Source organism: Anser anser (assembly GCF_964211835.1).
Source record: "Anser anser genome assembly, chromosome: 4".
NCBI classification, from domain to species: domain Eukaryota; kingdom Metazoa; phylum Chordata; class Aves; order Anseriformes; family Anatidae; genus Anser; species Anser anser.
In genome coordinates this window covers 46906486-46927453 of record NC_139724.1, presented here as the reverse complement: position 1 = coordinate 46927453, position 20968 = coordinate 46906486, and the positions used below count along the sequence as shown (strand labels likewise).

Genomic DNA, 20968 nt, shown 5'->3' with positions numbered 1-20968 from the left:
AATATAAAGGGCTAATTCCTCCCAGCTGTGTGGGTTAGTAAGGATTTGATGCAATGACTGCAGGATATTTGCCCCCAGCACCAGCCTACATGCACATCATTTCACACATCGGTCTGTACCATGACTACTTTTTGCCCACAAACTCTTCTTTGGTCAAAAAGATTCCAGCTACTCCCAGGCACTACAGCATCTAAGTGACTAATCCTTTACAATTGTTAAGTGATCAGTATTTTCTGATTCTTTCAAATAAAAATTAAGAAAATATGTTAATTTAAATGCTAGAGCATCCAAATGAGAGTGGACAGCGGACACTTGGGGAGAAAACACCTGTGAGAAGTGAAAAAAAAAAAAGGATGTGATTTTTTTACTTGAAAAAAAGAGTCTGGACTATTTTTTCATTTGAAAACATTTCTCTAAATGCTCTAGAGGCCATTGCCAGGAACGGGCAGGGCAGATTTTAACTTAAGGAGCCTATCACAACTCTTTTCCTGGTCCCTTTTGGTTCATTTTTCCTATTTTTTTTCCTGTTCTCCTTACTCTAACCTAGAAATTCTAGATCAAAAGAGCCTGAGATAGGCCCACTGGATTTAGGAGAAAGGATTTTCGTCAACTCTCTTAACCTTCAATCAAGCCTAAAGGTCAGTTTTCCTTTTATATACATAAGAGCAAAATTGAAGCTGGAATTAGCAAGTTTATTCACTCTCTTCTTCATGGTTTCTTCAGAATCGGGTAACTAAAAAAGAGCACAGATTCCAAGCAGCAAAGCTCCTCAAAGCTAACAGAAACTCCTTTTGTAGGTGGGCACCGAGGCAAAGGAGGCAGTTCACTGCAGTTTTTGCCACATGTACGGAGGTGAGCTTCATAAAGTGCAGACTGCAGAGTACAATTTACACGGAAAGAGGACATCCAATCCTGTGTAAGTGACACAGCAGCACAGCACTGTTCTTTACACTGCTCTACTATATTAATCACTCATTATTAAGAGACTGCAACTTAAACATGCTGGGCAGTAACCAAAATACATTGTAAAAGGGACTCAGCCGAAGATGTACATAAAAATGCTCCCCACTAAGCTGACCAGGAAAGGCAGGGACATGATTCTCCCTTGTCTGGGCAGAAAGACAGCAAAAGCACCATGACAAGAGCACCACCACCAGCAGCTTCTTGCTCACGCATCCTGGCAACCCTTCACATGCGATGCGACAATCACGGAAGGGGAAATTTCAGCTTGCCAATGCCAGGAAGCTAGCTAACATGCTAAAAGAGGCTTCAGCACGTGCAAGATGAAATGGCAATCCTTATGTAACAGCAAACACTAAAAAACAAACCAACCACCCACCCCAAACAATGTAGAAACCACACCACCACCCAAGCCCACCAAAAATAACAGTAGATTAAACATGAATAGCAGCCGATTAAGCACACATAAAAAGCAGAAATAAGAAATTTAATTCATTTCTGTATCATCTAAGTCAACAGCATGACTTCTCAACCTTCACTTACCTATCTATCTGTCTGTCTGTCTAAGCCTTTAACTGTAATGGTTTCAACTTTCTTTTACCTTTTCTGGCGTGACTACAAGTCCAGTGACTGTAATGGGAGCATGGGCCCCATGTGGACATGATGAAACCTACGTCACTTCCCAATGATCAGGCTGAGTCCCGGCCTCAAAAAGGACACAGGTGCTCAGTGTTAGAGAAAGTGAGTGGGAGACAGGAGCTGAGCTTGAGGATCCCTATGCTTCAATTCCCATATTAGAAAAGGGGATTGCAGGTAGAGGCCCTGGGACTGGAAGGATTCCCTAAGCCACTGGAGCCAGTCCTTCCCAGTCACTGCTAAACTAGGAAGTGTATCCTATGTGTATTTAAATCAGCAACAGCACTTTGAGAAACCTAATAGCACCTAAGGTGTTTATGCAGACAAATCATTCTGTTTTCTCTGAGCCCTGCAGTGTGCATAGAAGCACAAAGTGCAGGGTCTTGTGCACATAAATAACCCACTTTCCCCAAATCTTGCCTTCTAACTCCTGGAAAAGCAAATTAAAAAGTTAAGAGAGAAGACATGTAAAAAAATTGTTTCTCTTCTCAGATTTTACCAAAGAAACAGAATACTTGTAAGCTGTGCTTAGTGATGCTAAGGTCTGAGTTAGAGCTGTGTGCCTCAGGCCCTGCTTTCTGCTGATTTGGCTACGAACGTGTTGGGCTTGGGCTCATTACACTGTCACACTGCTCTTCCTAAGCACCTTTCTCCTAAGACAAAACCTATGGAAAAGATGAGCCTGCAAATCACTGCAAATCCAGAAGATACTGAAAGTTTTCTTCACAATGTGAAGAATCCCCTGATTCTGTGTTTTCATTTCTATTAAATCTACTCTTTCTGTCACACTGGGAACATCACAGGCACAACCCCATGGAGCCAGCCTTGCAAGAACCGGGAAAGCACGGAACGGCTGCTTATCCAGACATTCCCAAGAGACACACTGTCACACTGCAGAGAGCCATAACTGTTGAGAGAGGCCTGATACCACCAAAAGAAGGTATTGCCTGCTTTCTGAAGCAGCACAGGGCCATTCTGAATGACGTGCCTTCAAACCTGGTTAATCTGAAGGGATTCCACTATAGGTGGAATTCCATTCATAGGTGCAAGGGACCGATAATGACACTGACCGCAACCTTGAAACAGTCAGCTGCAAAACGTGCATATAAAAACTAGCTGAAGTGGTTGCTGTCTTCACGATTAATTCTTTGATGTCAAAGTAAAACATGTTCTAAGTGGAAATATGGGAAAAACAATTAGAAAACCTCTGGGTTCTATTGACAAAATGAATTGTCATCACCCTTTTCCAATAGGGAAACCAGAGCACAAGGTGGCTATATTACCCATTTTAAGTTGGAATCTGACTCAGGTCTACTTGAGTCCCACCAGAAGCCCATGCAGAAAGGAGAGATGCAGCAGGAGAGTAAGAAGAGAGACGGACATGGCACTGAAAACTGCCAAGTGTTTGCACTTGCCTTGCTTACAAGAAGTGCTTGATTCCCAGTTATGCAAACTCAAACTCACTCTACAGCCAGCCAATGTGCAAGCACATCTCACCTAGAAGTCATGGGCTGCACGAAGTCCAAGCTAGCCCCTGGCAGATGCGGGGATTGCTTGAGTGAGGAATTCAATTTGCTAGTCTTACCCCCATGGGAAATTCCCTCTCTAAGTGTTAAATCTCTACCTGCCTCTGAAGGGCAGTGCTAAGACTATGGAAATTGGATTAAAGCTGGGCAAGATTCTAGCTCAAAACCCCTTCTGTAATCATTTAAAACTCTTCCTATCTTCAGCTGTAATTACTGCAAGGGGAGAAAGCAAAGCCACTTCTCTAAATCTTGCATTAAAGCACTCTCTTTTCACTTTACAGCTTAACTTCTTAAAAATACATTTTACAAAAAAAAAAAAAAGTTTATTTTTAACTTCTGACGGCAGCAGCTTCTCAGAGGAATTTCATATCCCCCAACAATCCTTTCAGGATTAGCGACAGCACTGAGTCAGACTCCAGAATGTAAATGCTAATGTAGCTGAATTGCTTCCTGTAGAGCTGCATACAGAGATGTCAGGTGCACTGGGTCTGTTACTGGTAGAAGTGACCTAAACCAGTTGCTTATTTTGACCAGGCAATTCCAGCTTGCTGACTAAAGAAGTCTGCATTCTTATCCTCTGGAATTTCTGTGTGTTTTCATGAACAATTTTTTACAGATAAGCTGTGATTTACCATCTGATAGTACTTGGGCATGTTTGGCAAAATCTCAACATTAAACTCAGGCTGAAAAAAGGGAAAAAGGAAAGTTTCTGGTAATATGCACAGCAATTCTTTACACAGAAGATGGTAAAGAAAATGATATGAGGAAAACTTCTCGCATTCCTCCCCCCCCTCCCCCCCCCCCCCCACGTCCTGGGGAAATAAGCACTTGCTAAAATCACATCTGCAGGAGATAATGCTTTCCTTAATTAGACCATGAATGATACAAGTGTCCAATCCTGGGAAATAAATGAGAAAACAAAACAAAACAAAACCAACTATTATTGGAAATCACCTTTTCCTGGGAGAACCCTACTGTTGCAGTTTGTACTCAGTACACTGCAGATAACTGCTGAAAAGGTGTCGGTATCATTCTGTTGGCTCTCTTTTGCCCTTGTAGCTATAGAGGCTGAAAGGACTTCTGAATTAAAAAGAATAGCTAGGATTGAATTCCAGAGCGCGCTCAGACAGCAAGCTGCATCTGACCTGCACGGCACGAGGATTGGTGCAAGACGACCCCTCCCTCCCTCCGAGCACAAGCTGATGCCAAACACCCCAAGAGCCCCATCCGCCTGAAGCCTGGCGCCCCAAAAGCTGCTCGAAAGGCTGAGGCAAGAGCGAGACAGGGGAAGCCTTTAGCCTGAAATAAACACTGCCCTTCAGACCCCGCACAAGGCTTTGTTGCTATTATTTACCTCCTGGGTCCCTCTCTGGGAGGAGTCACTGCACGCACAACAAACAAGGAAACCTTACGTTCTGTGGGAAGGGAGAGATTTTACTACTGTTAAAATGCCATTTGTAAAAAACAAACCAAAACACTTCCTTCCATTCCAGCCTTCAGCTGTGCTCTCACGCAGTGCTTCTTTGGGCTTGAGGATGAATTTCTATAAGCAGGAACTGACTAAACATAGTACATTGCATCTTTCTGAACACATAAGGTGATAAATTTCTTGGGTCAGGTCCTGATGTGCTTTTGCCTCATACCAAGAACATTGGCAAGTCTCAGCAAATTATGGGAGTGAGACAGCTAGGAATCATGACACAGCACGACCGCACAATACATCGTGCTAGGGAAAAGCCAGGAGGCCATGCTTGCTGTGGTTCCCTCAGTTGCACTGGTTTTCTGCCCAGCTCTGTAACTTTGGAGCATGGAAGAAGGTTCTTGCATTTCTTGGAGCCTCTGATACCATGCTTGGATTCTGAAAAGAACAACAAAGAGCTGTTCTCAAAATGGTCGCAGGAAGGGCTTACCGCAGCACACCAGAAGTACTGAACACTTACAGTGAGCCAGGGATACAAAACAACAACCACTAGGGCTCTGCTGGAAAGAAAAAACAACGGTACGTGGAAAAACAGGTTGCAGCAGGGGGACAAACACACAATTTTCATATGAACAAACAGCCTTGCTTGTTTAACTGCAAGCCTGGCTCACATAGCTCCTGCATAAATCTAACTTTGCTTGCTAATGCTTTATGTTTTACTGAGGAAAGCCAAGCAAAGCAGGCAGCTGTGCTCTGGGAATCGTTTCCGTTGAGGCACGGGGAAAGAAGATCGAATTATGCTGATGGACAGACTGGCAGTGCCCTGGGCACAGTACCGTGGAGGAAATGCCTCGTGATAACCACTTGCTCCCATCCGCAGCATCAGTATGATAACCTTTTCCAGAATAGAGCTGACAACGATGCCCTTGTGTCACTGTCCTGAGATCCAGCCTCAGGAGCTAGCAGGCAGCATTACAGTTGCTTCACAGCATTCAGAGCTTGTCAAAAACACTGAGACAAACAGACTTGACCTTACTCTGTAATTTCATTTGTTGTAGCTGAAATTTTTCTTTGTGGATACATCAAGCGGACCAGGACCAGTTATTTTAATCGTCAAGTCTGAGGTCACTGGCCTTTGAGACATTATTGCTAGAGAAATAACTGCTAAAAAAAAACCTTGTCATTTCCTAGACTCCACTGAACAACGCCAGCACCTAAAGACAGCCTTGACCTCGAGGAGCTGACAACCTATATATAAAGAAGCGACAGAATGACAGCAGATGGACAGAGAGCACAGGAAAGCAAAGATACTCCACACGGCAGGCTGACAGGCCATATTTGAACATACCAGCAGCCCACAGGGCATCAGAGCAAGGGTGAACTACGACGAGACAAATGAGATGACAGGCTATCAGCTGCTGGTGTTGTTTGGGATGGCTCCAATGGGCTGGAAAGGTCTGGCTTCAGTGGGTCCATGGTGGCACTACTCTAGAGGCGTTCTGCTTTCCCTAATCCCGAAAAGGCCATGCAGAGGAGATGCAAGAAGATACAGTCCTGACTCTTGACCACTCAAGGCCAGGATATTTTTAAACCCACAACTGTTTGATGCGAGAAATTTATTTGCTTGACAAATGTCAAAATAGCTGTGGGGAAAGTGATCCCATTTTACAGTGCATAGCCAAGTCCTCTTCTGCTTTATCCCCTAACTCTGTCCAGCTTCCAAGTGACTCCTGCTGCTCACCGCATCGAAGCTGGCTCTCCCAGCCCAGGCAGGAAGGTGTTAGGTGCAAAATGCTGAAAGCCCTCAGCTCTCATTTCAGTAGGCTCAGCCTCAATGCCCAACACTGGTAGAGGAGGAACCAAATTCCAGCTGTTACTCAAGCTTTGAATTCTACCTCACTCAAGATTTCAAGGCAAGAGCAGTGAAGTTTTGAATGCTCATTATTAAAACAAGTCTTCTAACTACACTTATCAATTAGAGAGTGCTTCTGAGTCCTTACAGAGTTTCCTGCAAGCCTGTTAGGTTCTGCAGCTATTAAGGACCTGCCCCTTGCAGTGCCAAGCACAGCATGCCCAGCTGAGGGCAGAACTGCAGCTACCATCACAGGGAAATTCGCTGCTGGGGAAACAGGAACAGAAAACACCACAACTCCTTTGCTTATCTTCTGGACTCTTTTGCATACTTTCTTTAACTCAGTCTGTTAACTAAAGTTGGGTATGCATTCAGACCCAACCTCACCATTTACAAAAGAACCTTCCACTTTTGGAAAAACCAGCAGCTGGAACACACAAAGGCTCACCTCAGCGCTGGGGGATCCATTCATTGTCAAAGGCTGAAGCAATGTTCTAGGAGCTGGAATGGAGACTTGTAGAAAAGAAGTACAATAGGATGGAGAGGAATGTTAATGTCTTCTGCCTTTGGGCACGCGACTAACACCTGGGTTTGGGATTGCGCTATTAGTCAGACAAGGAATACATTCTGAAGCACGTATAGAGTCTGCCAGGTCTCTGCTTAACACCAAGATGATAGATGGTCATGTTACGACACCTGCACAGCACCCAGGGATATTCTGAGGGACAAGGGGCTTCATTTTCCATTGCCAGCGCTCCGTCAGTTTTCCTTTAACCAGTTCTCCATTTGCCTCATGGGCCGGGGAGAAGATATCCAAAACATACTTGCTGTCAACAGTGCAACTGTGTAGGAATTTCAAGTATTGGAGTCTAGTGTGATTCTTTTACGTACAATTTGTCAGGTGTACAAGCAGAAACTTACGCCTGATGTGAAAAAGGAACTCCAGGTGCTGGATTTTTGCCAGTGATTTGTAAGAGCAACAGATTTCAAGGAGAACATGCAGCATTGAGGAAGATGAATAGAGGAATGAAACTCAGATCCACAGTCACCATAAAATGATCCAAGCAAGGCCAGACTCCGTAAATGTTTCACAAAGGGGCACAACTGGCCCTAAAAGGCACCCATGAGATTATTTCAACAGAACACCTCAAGAAGTTGAAAACCAGTATGAAAAATAAAGAGTGCTCTGAGGTAACACTGAAACTTTTTAAAGGATGGTGACACTACAAGGAAGGAACACTAAGATGTTTTTTGTCCTTAGCCTTCAGTAGGGCCTGTAAATTCTGACTGGCAATGCCAAAAGCATTGCTGATGCTGGAGATGCAAGAACTAACAAAACAGACTTATGCAGCGAGTTCTTGAGGAAGGAAAGGCTGAATAATTGGCATACTACCTTATTTTCCACAGCAAAGCTTTCACAAGAATTTTTATGAAGAAAAATAAAAATGGTTTAACGTCTGTGGAATACAACCCAGCAATAGAAAAAGGTGGTGCTGAACATGTTCTTCCCCCAAAAGAAATTCAAAGAACTAAAAAGCATACACACAGAGAGACACATACACGTATACATAATTGAGAAGAATTATGAGCATATGTGAAAACACAGCTGCAGACGTGTCATGTGTTTTTAATGGGATATTTCATTATCTCTATCTGCTTGAGGACAATGTGGAAATACTGTATATCTAGCTTTAAAAGAGTTGAAAAACCAAATTAGTCCATGCAAAGCTCCTTGTTAATGAATACCAGGTTGTTTCTGTGACCAAGCTGACTCATTTAGAGGTAACACTTTGTTTGGGAATCTTGTTATTATAATCAAGTAGCAGTCACAGCCCTACCAGAGGAAAAAAAAACCAAACAAATACTGAGGTCATCACAGTACAGCAATGGAGATGAAATCCACTTCCTGGGACTCATCTAAGCAAATTAGTAACTAAATCTGCTCCCAGCCCAACAATTTCTCCTTCAGATCCCATTCTTTTAGCCAGCAAGATCTTGCCTTCATTAAAACAAAACCAACCTCCCGCTCCCAACATCTCATTACAAAACAAAGCTCCCTGCAGAGCCCACTTGACTAGCCAAGACAAATCAGTAGAAACAAAGCACAACAAGAGAAGTTCAAATTCAGGTCTGAATGCCACCTGCAGAAGGCATTCTTCAGTTTTATGAACCAGCACTGCTCACACCCCCTCCCAAGACTTTCAAGTGACTCAGTCGCTCTTTTTTCATAGTTTACACAAAAATAACTGCTGGGTTACACCAGACACACTTGTATCACCAGTAAAATCAAGTAACGCAACACAGAAACACAACAAAACTCACTGTGCCTCTAACATTCATAGCTGTTGCTGGGCTGTCCTCTCAAAAGCTGCTTAAATGATGAGTAACATTTCCCAGAACCCTTCGTTTGGCCAAGATCAACTAACTGAACTGGAAAGGTAGCGCCGAACAGACTGTCCACTCCAGCAGGGCGAAGAGCCGCAAACCATTCCACGTTTGCCCCTGGTTTCGTTACAACTTGACTATCGGTGGATGCCATAACAAACTCAGACTGGCATCCCGACGATGCTTCACATTCCTGAATGTTGGCAAAACACCTCCCACTCACTCAACAAAAGGTGGCCCTTGGCCCATAGGTTTCTACCCCTGGGGTGCTCTAAAGCAGACATCACATATCGTGCATATTAATAGCAGGTTTGTTTGGGTGAGAAATACTACGATGACATAAACCAAGAAGTTATAAGCATATATGAGGGGCCAAACCGCTTTGGTTTCCCAGTGGGAAAATATTTTTCAGCAGAGAAGTCCAAAGCACTTCAAAAGCATTATAGCGCCTGCAAGTCAGCTGGTTTTTCAGCTTCCAAAGCTTAGATTTTGTCTTTATTCTACGTTGTTCATCATATGCAGTACTCATGGCCCAGACATTCTGTTGATGCACCTTCCTGTAAGGGGTTTGCAGGGGTGGGTTATACCACTGGCTTCTGCCATGTCTGCAGAGTCACTCCAGAAAACCTTCGCTACCATGCAGTTCACTATGCACAGAGTTGTTCAGCTCCTGAGATTTCTCCTGTTTCATCTTCCATAGTCCTCCTCAGTCCCACCTCACCACACAGACAACAAAGTATGTGCAGCTGTGGAATTATCCGGACACCCAAGAAAGTGAGTGGCTGTTTGGACTTGCACTGTCAGAAGATGACAGACGAGAGCTTTAATGGAAAACAAGCCCACGTCCCAGCAAGAAGCCTGCTTCCTTTTACTTAAAGCACCTTTTGAAATCTTTCCCTCCTGCCCTTTAGATCTTCCTGCAAAACACTGGGCAGTTGATGCAGGGAAGCAATCCAGAGTTTTCAATCATTCCTAAGTACTTACTTTCCCCAGATAGCTATTGAGCTAGCTATAGAAGGAAGCCCACTGTGAAAGAAGTGGCTGCTTAGAAGCATTCAAGGAACAAGAGTAATGAGTCCTCAGAACAGCCTCCAAGGAGTGATTGGAATTAATTCTTCATAGGCCGTTGCCCTCCTCTTGCATAGAGGAAGACCATCAACAAAAGCCAAAGTACAGATAAACTACTAATGGCACAGGGCTGCTTATTTAGCAAAGCACATATGCTTCTGTCAGCTAATTCTATTTGGAAGAAAAAAGAATCCTTCCCCTGTTAACACAAGGACAATCCTTTAATTAGAGCCATAATGGGGTATGTATCAGCTTTTTCCCTAGTCTAGCAAACTTCCTGCTGAAAGTCAGATACCCTATAAAAGGGAAAATCCCTTTCAGCTCTAACATGCCCTGGTTGCTTAATCAGCAAGACGTCGCAATGTTATTTAAAAAAAAATAAAAAAATAAGTAAATAAAAAGGTGTGTGTGTGGGAGCACTCAATATTTTTTTTTTCCCCTGAGAATTATGTGGTCAGCCTCCTAAGAAATCACAAAGTATTTATCCATCCAGGGAAGTAGCTTCTCAATCACTTTTCCTCTACCTACTTTTAAGGGGACATAAAGATTTCAGGTAGTCTAACCCTGTGGAGAAAGATAACATCACTGCTTGCTTCCAACCTGATTCCCCATGGATACCAAGCTTAAGCAATGACATTGTGTGAGCATGTGCATTTTCTGGTAACAAGTTTTGAGCTATGCGGTCCATTTCAGCCCAGTGTCACAGATGGTGAGTTCCACCTGTTAGGCAAAAGACAGATACCCACCTTTCTCAGTGCCCTCAACAGGTACAAGACAAAGGAGCAATTTCATCTTTATTGGATATCAAATTCCTCAAAGCTGAGACACGAACGGGAAGAAATTCAGACCAATTTTTTCTTTGTTTTTTCCTGGGGGTGGGAAGGTTTGGTCAAGCTAATTATCCTCCGCTTTGGTGCACCCATCATTAAAAGGAAAGTGGGTACAATATACCATACTGTAGATCTTCGTATTTGTGACAACAACAAGCAAATCCTGGAATCTTCCACTGATTTCTGTTTCCCATGGGCTGTTTGCTGTATTGTGCAGATTGTTTGCACAATACAAAAGTGGGCTTCACATAGCATAGCATATAAAAAAGTTCCTGTTTCTATACTTTTTGTCTTGTATATGAAAACATCTAAGGGAAGAATTTAACAGCTTTAAATATAATGTATTTTTATTTTAATAATGTAATTTTTTATTTTTGAAAACCAGACATACCCAAATCCTCTAAACTCACTACTTTTGTGAAAACAGTAGCAGCATATCAGCTGTCTTTACTTACTTTGCCTGTTGACAACTGTAGTCCTGAAAATGTTCTCTCGTTACTTTAAAGCTCCTTCATACAGGTGTACTGTCAACATGGCTAGTCAATTTGCCTCTGCTTCTCACTATGCACACAATTTGTTTTCCTTCCTTAATATACACTGCTCTTAAAAGGCGTAATTTTTCAGCTGTGCTGGTAAGCTGGAGGGAATAAAGATCATAGCATTACTGTGACAAGTGAAAAAGGCTCTTTTCCTTTCTTCAGTCATGCTATTGCTAGTTATATTACCATTAATAATATATAATGCCATTAAATAAGCTAGATGGTGACCGTTCCAGGGTTGGGACAGCAGAACACTGTGGGGTATATGGTGGTTTCACACCGGTAGGTAGCTCAGCACCACCACGCTGCTTTCTCGCTCCCCCTCCTCAGGCAGACAGGGAGAAAATACAGTGAAAATAAAGCTCAAGGGCTGAGATAAGGACAGTGAGATCAATACAGCTACTATTTTGAAGAGTGAAACCTTGGAGAGTCACAGGTCTCTGAACTTATTTTTACCCTTGCAATGCAGAACGCTTCTAGCAGTTTTTCCATCATCAAAAAATGCCCACAGAGCATAAAACTAAGATTTCCTTTCAGAACAGTTGGCTGTTTATAGTATCACTAAAACACTAAGTTACTTAGGACTCAGTATCCTGCCTTCCCCATCAAACGTGGCTGGTTTAAGCAGAGCAGGTTCCATTGTTGTCAGCTCATTGCTACAGCATCCAAGTACCAACCCACCATAAAAATGTGATGCAGGTCTCAACACCCACGTATGCTGAAAAACAGGGAGGGAAGGGAAAATAACTCTTCCTTTCACCACAGTGTGGAAGCTCTCTAGAACGGAACCCACAGTTCTGCAGCTTTTCTCAAATGGATACTGAAGAACAGGCACCAGGAGGGCCCTTTTGTTGCCAATCATGTAAGAAGTGTAGCAACCACAGTGTTAGGGAAGGATGCCCTGTTAGGCCAGGGAAACCAGTAAAAGGACACAAAAATACCCAGATCCACTGATCAGTGTATTTTAAGTGTATTTTTATTTACAGAGTAGAGATGCCTAATAAGTTATAAGGTTAGACATCTGATAATTCAACTTTTTTTTTTTGTAAAAGTATATAAATATATACATGAAACTCTATCAAGTAAACATTATTAACTGTGATACTTACAGTAAACATTCACTACTATCCTTACGCTAAAAGGCATCTCTTAAAGCTTAAATACTGATTTCAGGATACCCTCTATAAAATAGTTCTAACTGTACTAAAAGGACAAAAAAGTCTGTGCCATAAACAAGCTTTTAAAAGAGACTAGTAAAATATCTTCGTAATAAAGTTGACCAGGCCAAAAATACTGCTTTATCCCACCCCCCGAAGAAACAAATACCCCAGAGCAGTTGCAGAACTGCAGGAGGTATTATAAGATTATTTTTTTCTTCATTGTTTTTTAATTAAAATATTTTTATTTCAGTACTTTATCACATATTAAGGATGCTGCAAAAAAATGCAGCTTTTATTAAATATTATTTACTGTTATACAAGTATCTCACAGATGTGTCCATGGGCTTAAGACACTAGTGGTATTGCATGAGCTATCCCTTTTCCATATACTATATACCTTATCTGGAGTGATGAAGAGACTATTTAGAAAAAACATTTGACAGCAACTGAAGAAAATGACTGGAATAATATTAGCAGAACAAATAAAACAGGTGAGAGTCTTTAGATCTCCTTGCTTCCTTGTTTTAAAAGCACTTCCATTCATTATTTTATTTCCCTCTCTGTTCTTCCTGTTGGAGATGGTTCAGGACACATAGGACAACTTGATAGCAGAAAATGTACTGATCCTGCAAGGGAAAGGAAATCAGAGTACACATGAAAAACGCTTGCACCACCTAAGCAATTCACTCTCACCTGCCACAGCACTTGATTTCAATACTATTTCTATAGTAAAATAAGCCAAAAAAATAGACAATTGAGAAATATACAACCTCAACTTCAAACAAGGATAGGTACTTGCCTGCCACTAAAGGTATAGTTTTACACAGGGCATTTATCATCCTTTCGTTTCATTTTTGATGTGAAATAGAATAGACTAAACACTTCACAGAAGCAGAAATGAAGACAGCAAGTGACCTTTAAAGATCTTTGATCACTCCAACTAACAGAGAACTCAGATTACTATCTGAGATTAACTAATAGAGAACTCAGATTACAGGGCATCTTATCATCTTATAATCTTAGGTTTTATAGGCCAATACAGGTTTGAGAGCTAATCTTCATTTTGTGGGAGAGCTTGGGGTGATAGTTCTTTCTGGTTTATTTTTTAACTGCAGTTAGACAAGTCCTTCATGTTCAAAAAGTGGTGCAAATCCAAAGTAAGGTTAAACAGCTCCAGATCCAGATTACTCCTAAGATACTCAAATTTATTTCTAGTTAAACACCTCCGCCTAAAAGGTGGTTTCAAGATGTCTCCAGTAGTTTCAGCGATTCACGGCAGCTATATAGTTAGGCTTTCTCTTCAGCATGCAATGCAATTCTTTTTGACAAAAAAGCTCATCTGATTTCTACTCTAACATATGCTTTAGAAGAAGAAAACTCTAACTCCAGCTCTATTATTTTTTTAACCACAAACTGAAAGAGCACAGAGCATCTGATTTAATTCCCCCAACACAAACATTGCATTAGAGGACATGAAGACAACCACTGCATGCCTTACAAAAGGCTTCCTGGCACATCAGAGTTCGAATTCCAGCATCTTTCCTGTAGCCGGAAGGCTGAACCTGGAGAAGCCAGACTCACCTCTGTCTGAACCATCCCATGCCTCTGCAGACGCATCGTGCGCACCAGGTCTGAGATGTCAAACTACAAAAACAAACAGCAAGTGAAATGTTGAAAGACATACTGCATGTAAGAAAATGAGCATCACACAAAAGAATCCAACTAGCTACATGAAACATTTCGTAGTGAAACGATTTACAATTCAGTGTATCCTGCACATATTTGGCAGATTACCAGCATGAGCTATCTTGGAGCGATAAGGATGTGGCCCTCCTACACCATATACCTTTCTCTTTTTTCTTCCGCTGTACGCCTCTATTGGCTCTCTTGCTTACGCATACCAGGAACCAAGTATACAGAAAACAGAGCCCCTCATCCCAACCTAACACAACGCTTTTAATTTCTACAGGTCTATACGAGTTCTAGACATTTAGTGGGTGCTTGGAAACCCTGCTGATGACATCATAGCTCACCTCTACAAAATTCACAAAAACATTTGCTACACCGGTCCAGCGAAGGATACAAACATTAAGGAGGCTAGCACCCTCCTGTGGATCATCCTAGAGAGCAGGGTGCTGTCTCAGAATAAGGTGTTTGCACTGTGTGTTTTTGATGGATTTTTGTTACTTGTTTTAAACACGGAAATTACACTGTCACTAAGATTGGGATTCAGTTGCATAAACATATACTCTGCTTGCCTTTAGCAGCTCTGCAACTGTGCATCAATCTCTGGCTCATCAAGCGTCACATCTGTCATCTCTACTGTCATTTACCGTAAGAGTTTCTCAGATCTGTCAGTATATCCAGCCAGTACGGCAAGCATTTTAACTCTTTTCCTTCACTTGCCTGAGCTCTTGTGGCAATACACTCTTATTCCCAAGCCACACTCTGAAAATCTGCTCAGTAGATCTCCTTGTAGCACAACCTAGAATATGTTAGGCGGCACCTCATATAGCGTTACTGAGCTCTCAACAACCAGGACACTTAAAGAAATTCCCTGATCTAATCCAAGAACCAGATGTTAGATCTCTCCCTGCACCCTTCTGCATCCCCATCATCATTAAAGAAATATTTGCACAGCTGCTGCTGTTTTACATCCTCATTTATGTTACACTAAGATGTGGACTACATGCTGACCTCAAAAGCATGGCATTTTCTCGAAACCACTGATCAACTCCCATTGAGCAGCTCCTGCAAGTCAAAAGCACAGCTTACCCATCCTGTCAGGTACTTACATCGAGATCTCTGCTGATTAATCCCAGAACTACATCTATACATATGAGGGTCCCTGACCGGCCAATGCCCGCACTGCAGTGAGTTACGATGGGTCCTGATTTGTAGACATGCCGCATGTATGAGATAAAAGTTAGCAGGTCATCTGGTTGAGAAGGGGTGTCATGGTCAGGCCAGGCAATGAAGTTCAGATGGGAAATGTGTCGTACTTCACCTGTCTGAGGTTTAAGAACAACAGGAACAACAAAATGTTACACACAGAATGAAGAAAAAGACAGGTAAGTTCTCAAAAGAAGCAGTTTCTGAAGAGACGGATTTGCCCCATGGAAGTGGTCTCTAATCCAGTGAAACAAGAGAAGCCACGAGCTAAACTCCTAGCTGATAATTAAACTGTATAAGGTTCAATGTGCAGGCTGAGTTAATCAAAAACAGGAATGAACCAGACAAACTGAATAATGAGTGTTACACCCTGATATATCTTTCTGTTTACATGACCAAAGGCACATAAAGAGCCACACTAGCATCATAAAATCACCTCCTGGCCCATCAGGCCTTCTCTTGTAAAAAGTCACTAAGTGGCACAACTTGCAAGGCAGAAGAGTTGCTCAGTAACATTCATTGGCCAGAGAGAAGCTCCATGTTACATCTCCACATGGACATTGCAATTGAAAGCAGGCAAGCCACAAATACGAGAACTAAAACATCAGCACCCAGGAAGAAGTTCTCAGCATGCCAAATGAGATGCACTTACCTGAATCTCTTCTAGCTCCAGCACTCTAATGATAAAGCCTTTCAGCTGCTGGAATCTTACTAGAGCAAGCCGTAGTCTGTCAGTTATCATGGTAGTTTTATTGAGTGCATCTGGCCAGTAACGCTGGCATTTTATCTTTTCTCCTTCAACCTCCTGAGTCATCATGGCAATCACAGTACATTTTTGTTCCCAAACCATTTGCCAGAAATCAGCTACAGTAGTAGGGAGAGGTCCTTGACATGCAATGTAAATGAACTCTTCGTTCCCCACTGGCATGCGAATGAAGCTGGCATTGATGTATCCACCTTCAGTCCCAAGAGGTACTCTAGTGGTATCATCTGCAATCCCAACGCAACAGAAATACTTTAATGCTATGCATGCACATTAACAGACCTTCACACAGTAGAGATGCTGAGCCTTGCACACTCACATGGTGCTTATCTTCAAAGATGTTTCCAAATTTTATTAAAAAGAAAACCCAAAACAACAGAAAACAATATAATACTTGCTTTAAGATACAAGTCAGTACTTCTTGAGAAAAGAAGATAGCTAGGGGAGAAACTTAACCAACAGACAGGCAGGGTATGTCACTAAAACTGCATCACCTTTGAAACTGAATTGGAGTATTTTTCACTCAGAGGTAGCCTCTGTCAGTTCTCACTACTCCTCAACTCATCTCCCAGCTAACAAACCAACTTTTATTGTAGGAAACTTACTGGCAATTGCATATACGTTTGTTATTCCCAAATGTACATGGGTAAAACTGAAAAAAGTTCTCTGGCTCCATAAATATATCTCATTTAATAAGTGGAACCTTCTCAAATAGCTGCCAAACCCACGGACATCCATTCCTACCTACCACATGAATTTGTTGCTTACCAATACTAAACTGCTTTATAAATATTCAATTTAAACTTGTAGAAAATGACATTAACTTTTCCCTACTCAGCAGTAGAACTGGGACTGGGAATCAAACCATCTCAACTTGTGATCCAATTCATGTGACCATACAGATGGAGACAAAATATCAACAGTGTCAGATTAGTTAGGACTTACAAGGAAGTATGTTTTTGTATCTGTTCTTCTTCCTGTTCTCTTTTGCTTGTCCAATCAAACACTGATCCAACGGTTTTAACTCTTGAAGATTCTGCAAGGAAGAAATAACTTATACATTACAATGCAATGAATGATGACAAGTGGTAAAGCAGTCTCTCAAAGACACGAAACAAAGAAAATAGTCCTACTGTGGATATGCACAAAAATCAGGTCACAGAAAGGAAGCCAATGTCAGATACCTAAAAAAATACACCACCATGAAACAAACCAATGGAAAAAAACCCTGTGATCTAGTGAATACTTCAGCTCCTTCTCCTAAAGGAGAGTTTAACAATGTTGAGACATGGAAAGGACCGTTTTCTGATTCTGCAGCTAGATTTTGTAGCATTTATTTACCTTATCCATGCCTGTATATTCATTTAGGATAGAGAAATGAAATAAGAATTTACCAAAAATTTACTAAAAATAAGAATGACGTAAACACATTTTTGAATTGAACTGCCAGCTCCACCTCATCTCATCTCTCAGCAGCTGGCGGGGGGAAGGGAGAGATGTTTGGTGAAGGAAGTCTTTTCATCCTTTTAAAGAGCTGCAAATCAAAGCGCTGTGGTCTTTAAGGCGGTGATGAATCAACCATTCTATTTCTAACTGTTTCATCCTCTTAAAAAGCAAAGTTTTAGAAAAAAGGACCTAAGGACCTAAAAGGACAAACAGTTACTCACTTCAATCTCTTTAGAAGGGACTCCCTGTTCCAGCAATCCACGCAACATCCTGATGACCGACTTCAATTTGGCTCCTGAGTACTTGCCTCCAGGGAGCACATTCACAGTAGGGAGGGAAGAGATCTCTTCATTTGTCACCAAAGGGAAATCTAGCAGAAGAATAAGGCTGATTTAAATGCCTGTATAAACAGCTAAAATTAAGGCAACATAAAATGCAGTGCGGTGCTAGATTTCTTTGTTACTGTTATATATGGTTTTCCTGCCATGCAGGGGTGACTCATACATTATTACTATCTTTTACAAAAAAGGCATGACCAATAAAGCATCTTTGAGTGAAACAGTCTTTTCAATGCTATTTGCTACCTCTGTAGATAGTTCCTCAGTTTGACAGGCAAAACCAAACTAACAAACAGCAAGAAGCAAAATTGGCTTTCATTAATCCAGGTACCAAATGGAATGTTTTCCTGAACTTACAATAACTAAACTAAAATAAACTCCATATATACTTTAAATGTAGGTTCTTAAAAACAATAGTCTACTAAATTCATAAATATAAACATGGATGAGTTCAGAAGTCTCCAGTTAAATAAAAATCACATCCTGTGAATTCATCTGTAGCGCTTTTAAGTCAAGATGGCTTTTAAATGTTAATTGTAAGATGCATTAAAAACACTGTTTTCTCCAATAAAGCCTGCTTCCTGTAAGACCTTCAGCGCTCCTCTGAAACACAAAAAAATTCATAAACCAGAAGTCTCTGCTATTGCAATTAAGTGTCTTTTTATCTACTAGCTTAGGCAAAAGGTTTACATGGATTATTCTTTACTTCTTTTAATGAATACAGATACTACAGACAAAATGCTACTGTGTATGAATTTCAGGAGCTAACATTTCTAATCCTATCTCAAAAGGAAAAGACTAGCTTCTGCCAAATGCATCAGACTTCGCAGTACTTCACCCTGCCAAATTGAGCAACAGTGGAAAACTGAGACTCAATATAGGGGGAAAATATTGCACAATTTGAACATGCAGGTACTACTTCAAGCACACAAGATACTGATTTGATCATGGTTAAACCACACAAACCATCAAATGTTGCTACAGTTTTTGTCAGATAGATGCTATGGGAGAGAACTGGTTTCAACTCTACTACAACTAGAGGCCAAATCTTGACAATACTTGTTCTGATCAGCTCTCACACAGATACTACAGCTGTAAAGATCCTTTCCAGTGGGTGGTGGAGCTGTTATATTTCCCATTATACCTATCACTACACCCTCAAAACACATCCTAGACATTTTACTATTCAGTTCTGACATATTGTCTCCTTAATGTGATCCTCAGTTTTCAGTTGATTATTTGCTGAAGTTCTTGCCTTTATTTACACGTTCCTGGTTGATTGATTCAATTGGCAATTCATCGCTTCCCCACGTGATTTCATCTTCATCTGCTTGACTCAAGGGAGGTTGTGGAGGTGACCTACAGAAGACAAGGAACATAAGAAACAACACCCAGAGATAACACATTTGCAATCTAATGAAACATTACCAGGAGGTAATTTATAGCTACGAGTTCTTCTGGACCAGATCCATATAAGTGATCTCAAAAAAAAAAAAAAAAAAACCAACCCACTTTTTTTCCAATCACCTTCAATCACCACTGGGGATTTAAAAAAAGATGACAGTGGGGAAAGAACTCGGACAATATTACTCTAGTAATAATAATCACTGCAATTACATTTCAAAGGCAAAGCAGGCAAATAACATCCAATAGAATATTTGGACCATTCACATAATTCAACACGTATGTACTAGGGTACCTATTTTAAACTGCAAGTTTTCTACCTTTGTTGAGAATGGCAATAAAGATATCAAGTAACTACACAACATAACGGCACTGTTTAAGCCAAGATTCAACTCAAACTTTCCAGAGGCTTTATCAAAACAGAAGCACATACATCTTGACTGAAGCACTATTTAGACTAAGGACAAATATTAGCACAGAGAAACCACTGTGTGAATTTCCAAGATTCAAGGTGTCTCGAAGCAAAAGCTGGAAACGTGGCCAGGCGCATCCTTAGTTTTCCATGTAAGAAGAGGAAGCCCCAAACACCCAAGTGGAAACAGACTGCACACACGTCCTAATTACATGTTGAAACCATATATCAAAGGAATAAATACAGCCAGGGCACAGTAAACCACAGAAAGGTGACTAACGTTCAGGTGAATTATAACCTTTTCAATAACAAGAACAGGCAGACAGCAATTCAACAAGACATTACATAAATAATTATCCGTATCCCTCTTCCCCCTGCACACACACATATGCTATATTTGCATTGTAACAGCTCTCTTCAGAGCTTCATATCTCACCGGTTTACTTTCAAGCAACACTAGAAATCTTACCTTTCTGGCACAGCTTTTTCTTCACAATGGTCTTCACAACCATTTAAGTGCGTTGGCTAGTGGAAGAGAAAAACACACACATCAAGATCATAGTCATAATGCTCATCCACTCTAAATTATCAAGGATGTGAGCAGTTATACAGAGTTTTTCTGAAGGGGACTAAGTTCAGAGCATCAAATAATGTAAGAGTTTACTATTTTAGCTCACTAATGCAAAATAACAGAGAAGAACACTGAGCACTTGGAAGAAGGCTGCACTGTAACAAGGCCAACAGCTATCTTAAAATTATTCCTGACTCATGGCAGCAGTAAAGCCATCCACATTTTTTCCAGGTGACTTTTTTGTTTGTAATCCTTAAAAACCTCTTATGAGGCAAGTCTGACAGTGAACACTTAGGCATCCTGAAAAGCCACCGCTGCCATAAAGAACAGAACAGGGCTTTACCTCTAAATTCTAGGTACTCCTATCTATGTCTTACTCAAAAGACAAAGATGACTCAGCAAAGAAGAGGGCATTTAAATTCTCCTTTGGAGAAAGAACAACTCTCCAAAATGATTTATGCTTATTAGGCCATCCTGGAAGTTTCCACTGCCATAGTCAATTAATTTTACTTTTGGATCTCCTAGAGAACGTGACAGAGAGCCAGATTGCCATTTTGTCTCTCAGCTCTCCCTGACTGGACAGAGAAATCCACAACAGCTAGGATATGGCAGATACAAAGGAGTTCTGATAATTTGAAGTGTGAAACCATACTAGCGCATCTAGTGACTGATATAGAACAGGACATGTAATAATGTAGGGTAAATCGCACGTAGAAGGTATTCAAGTTAATGAAAGAATTCTAGCAAAAAGTAAGGAGAAAAGAGG

At 41.2% G+C, this 20968-nt stretch overlaps 2 protein-coding genes across 9 annotated transcripts in view; both read right to left on the bottom strand.

Moving 5' to 3' along the window:
- AFF1 (ALF transcription elongation factor 1) overlaps nt 1–12007 on the bottom strand; it is a 105756-nt gene extending 93749 nt beyond the window's left edge. For both annotated transcript variants that reach the window (XM_083833859.1, XM_083833860.1), the window contains exon 1: nt 11133–12007. The gene's annotated coding sequence lies outside the window, so the exon portion shown is untranslated. The remainder of the gene's footprint in view (nt 1–11132) is intronic.
- Nucleotides 12008–12154: 147 nt separating this feature from the next.
- Nucleotides 12155–20968, bottom strand: part of PTPN13 (protein tyrosine phosphatase non-receptor type 13) — a 115233-nt gene continuing 106419 nt past the window's right edge. For all 7 annotated transcript variants that reach the window (XM_083833852.1, XM_083833854.1, XM_083833851.1 and 4 more), the window contains 8 exons: nt 20101–20156; nt 19071–19174; nt 17699–17847; nt 16977–17067; nt 15921–16258; nt 15172–15387; nt 13958–14020; nt 12155–13002 (listed from right to left, as the gene is read on the bottom strand). In XM_083833852.1, coding sequence (XP_083689978.1) covers nt 12925–13002; nt 13958–14020; nt 15172–15387; nt 15921–16258; nt 16977–17067; nt 17699–17847; nt 19071–19174; nt 20101–20156 — 1095 coding nt within the window. In that variant the 3' untranslated portion in view covers nt 12155–12924. The remainder of the gene's footprint in view (nt 13003–13957; nt 14021–15171; nt 15388–15920; nt 16259–16976; nt 17068–17698; nt 17848–19070; nt 19175–20100; nt 20157–20968) is intronic.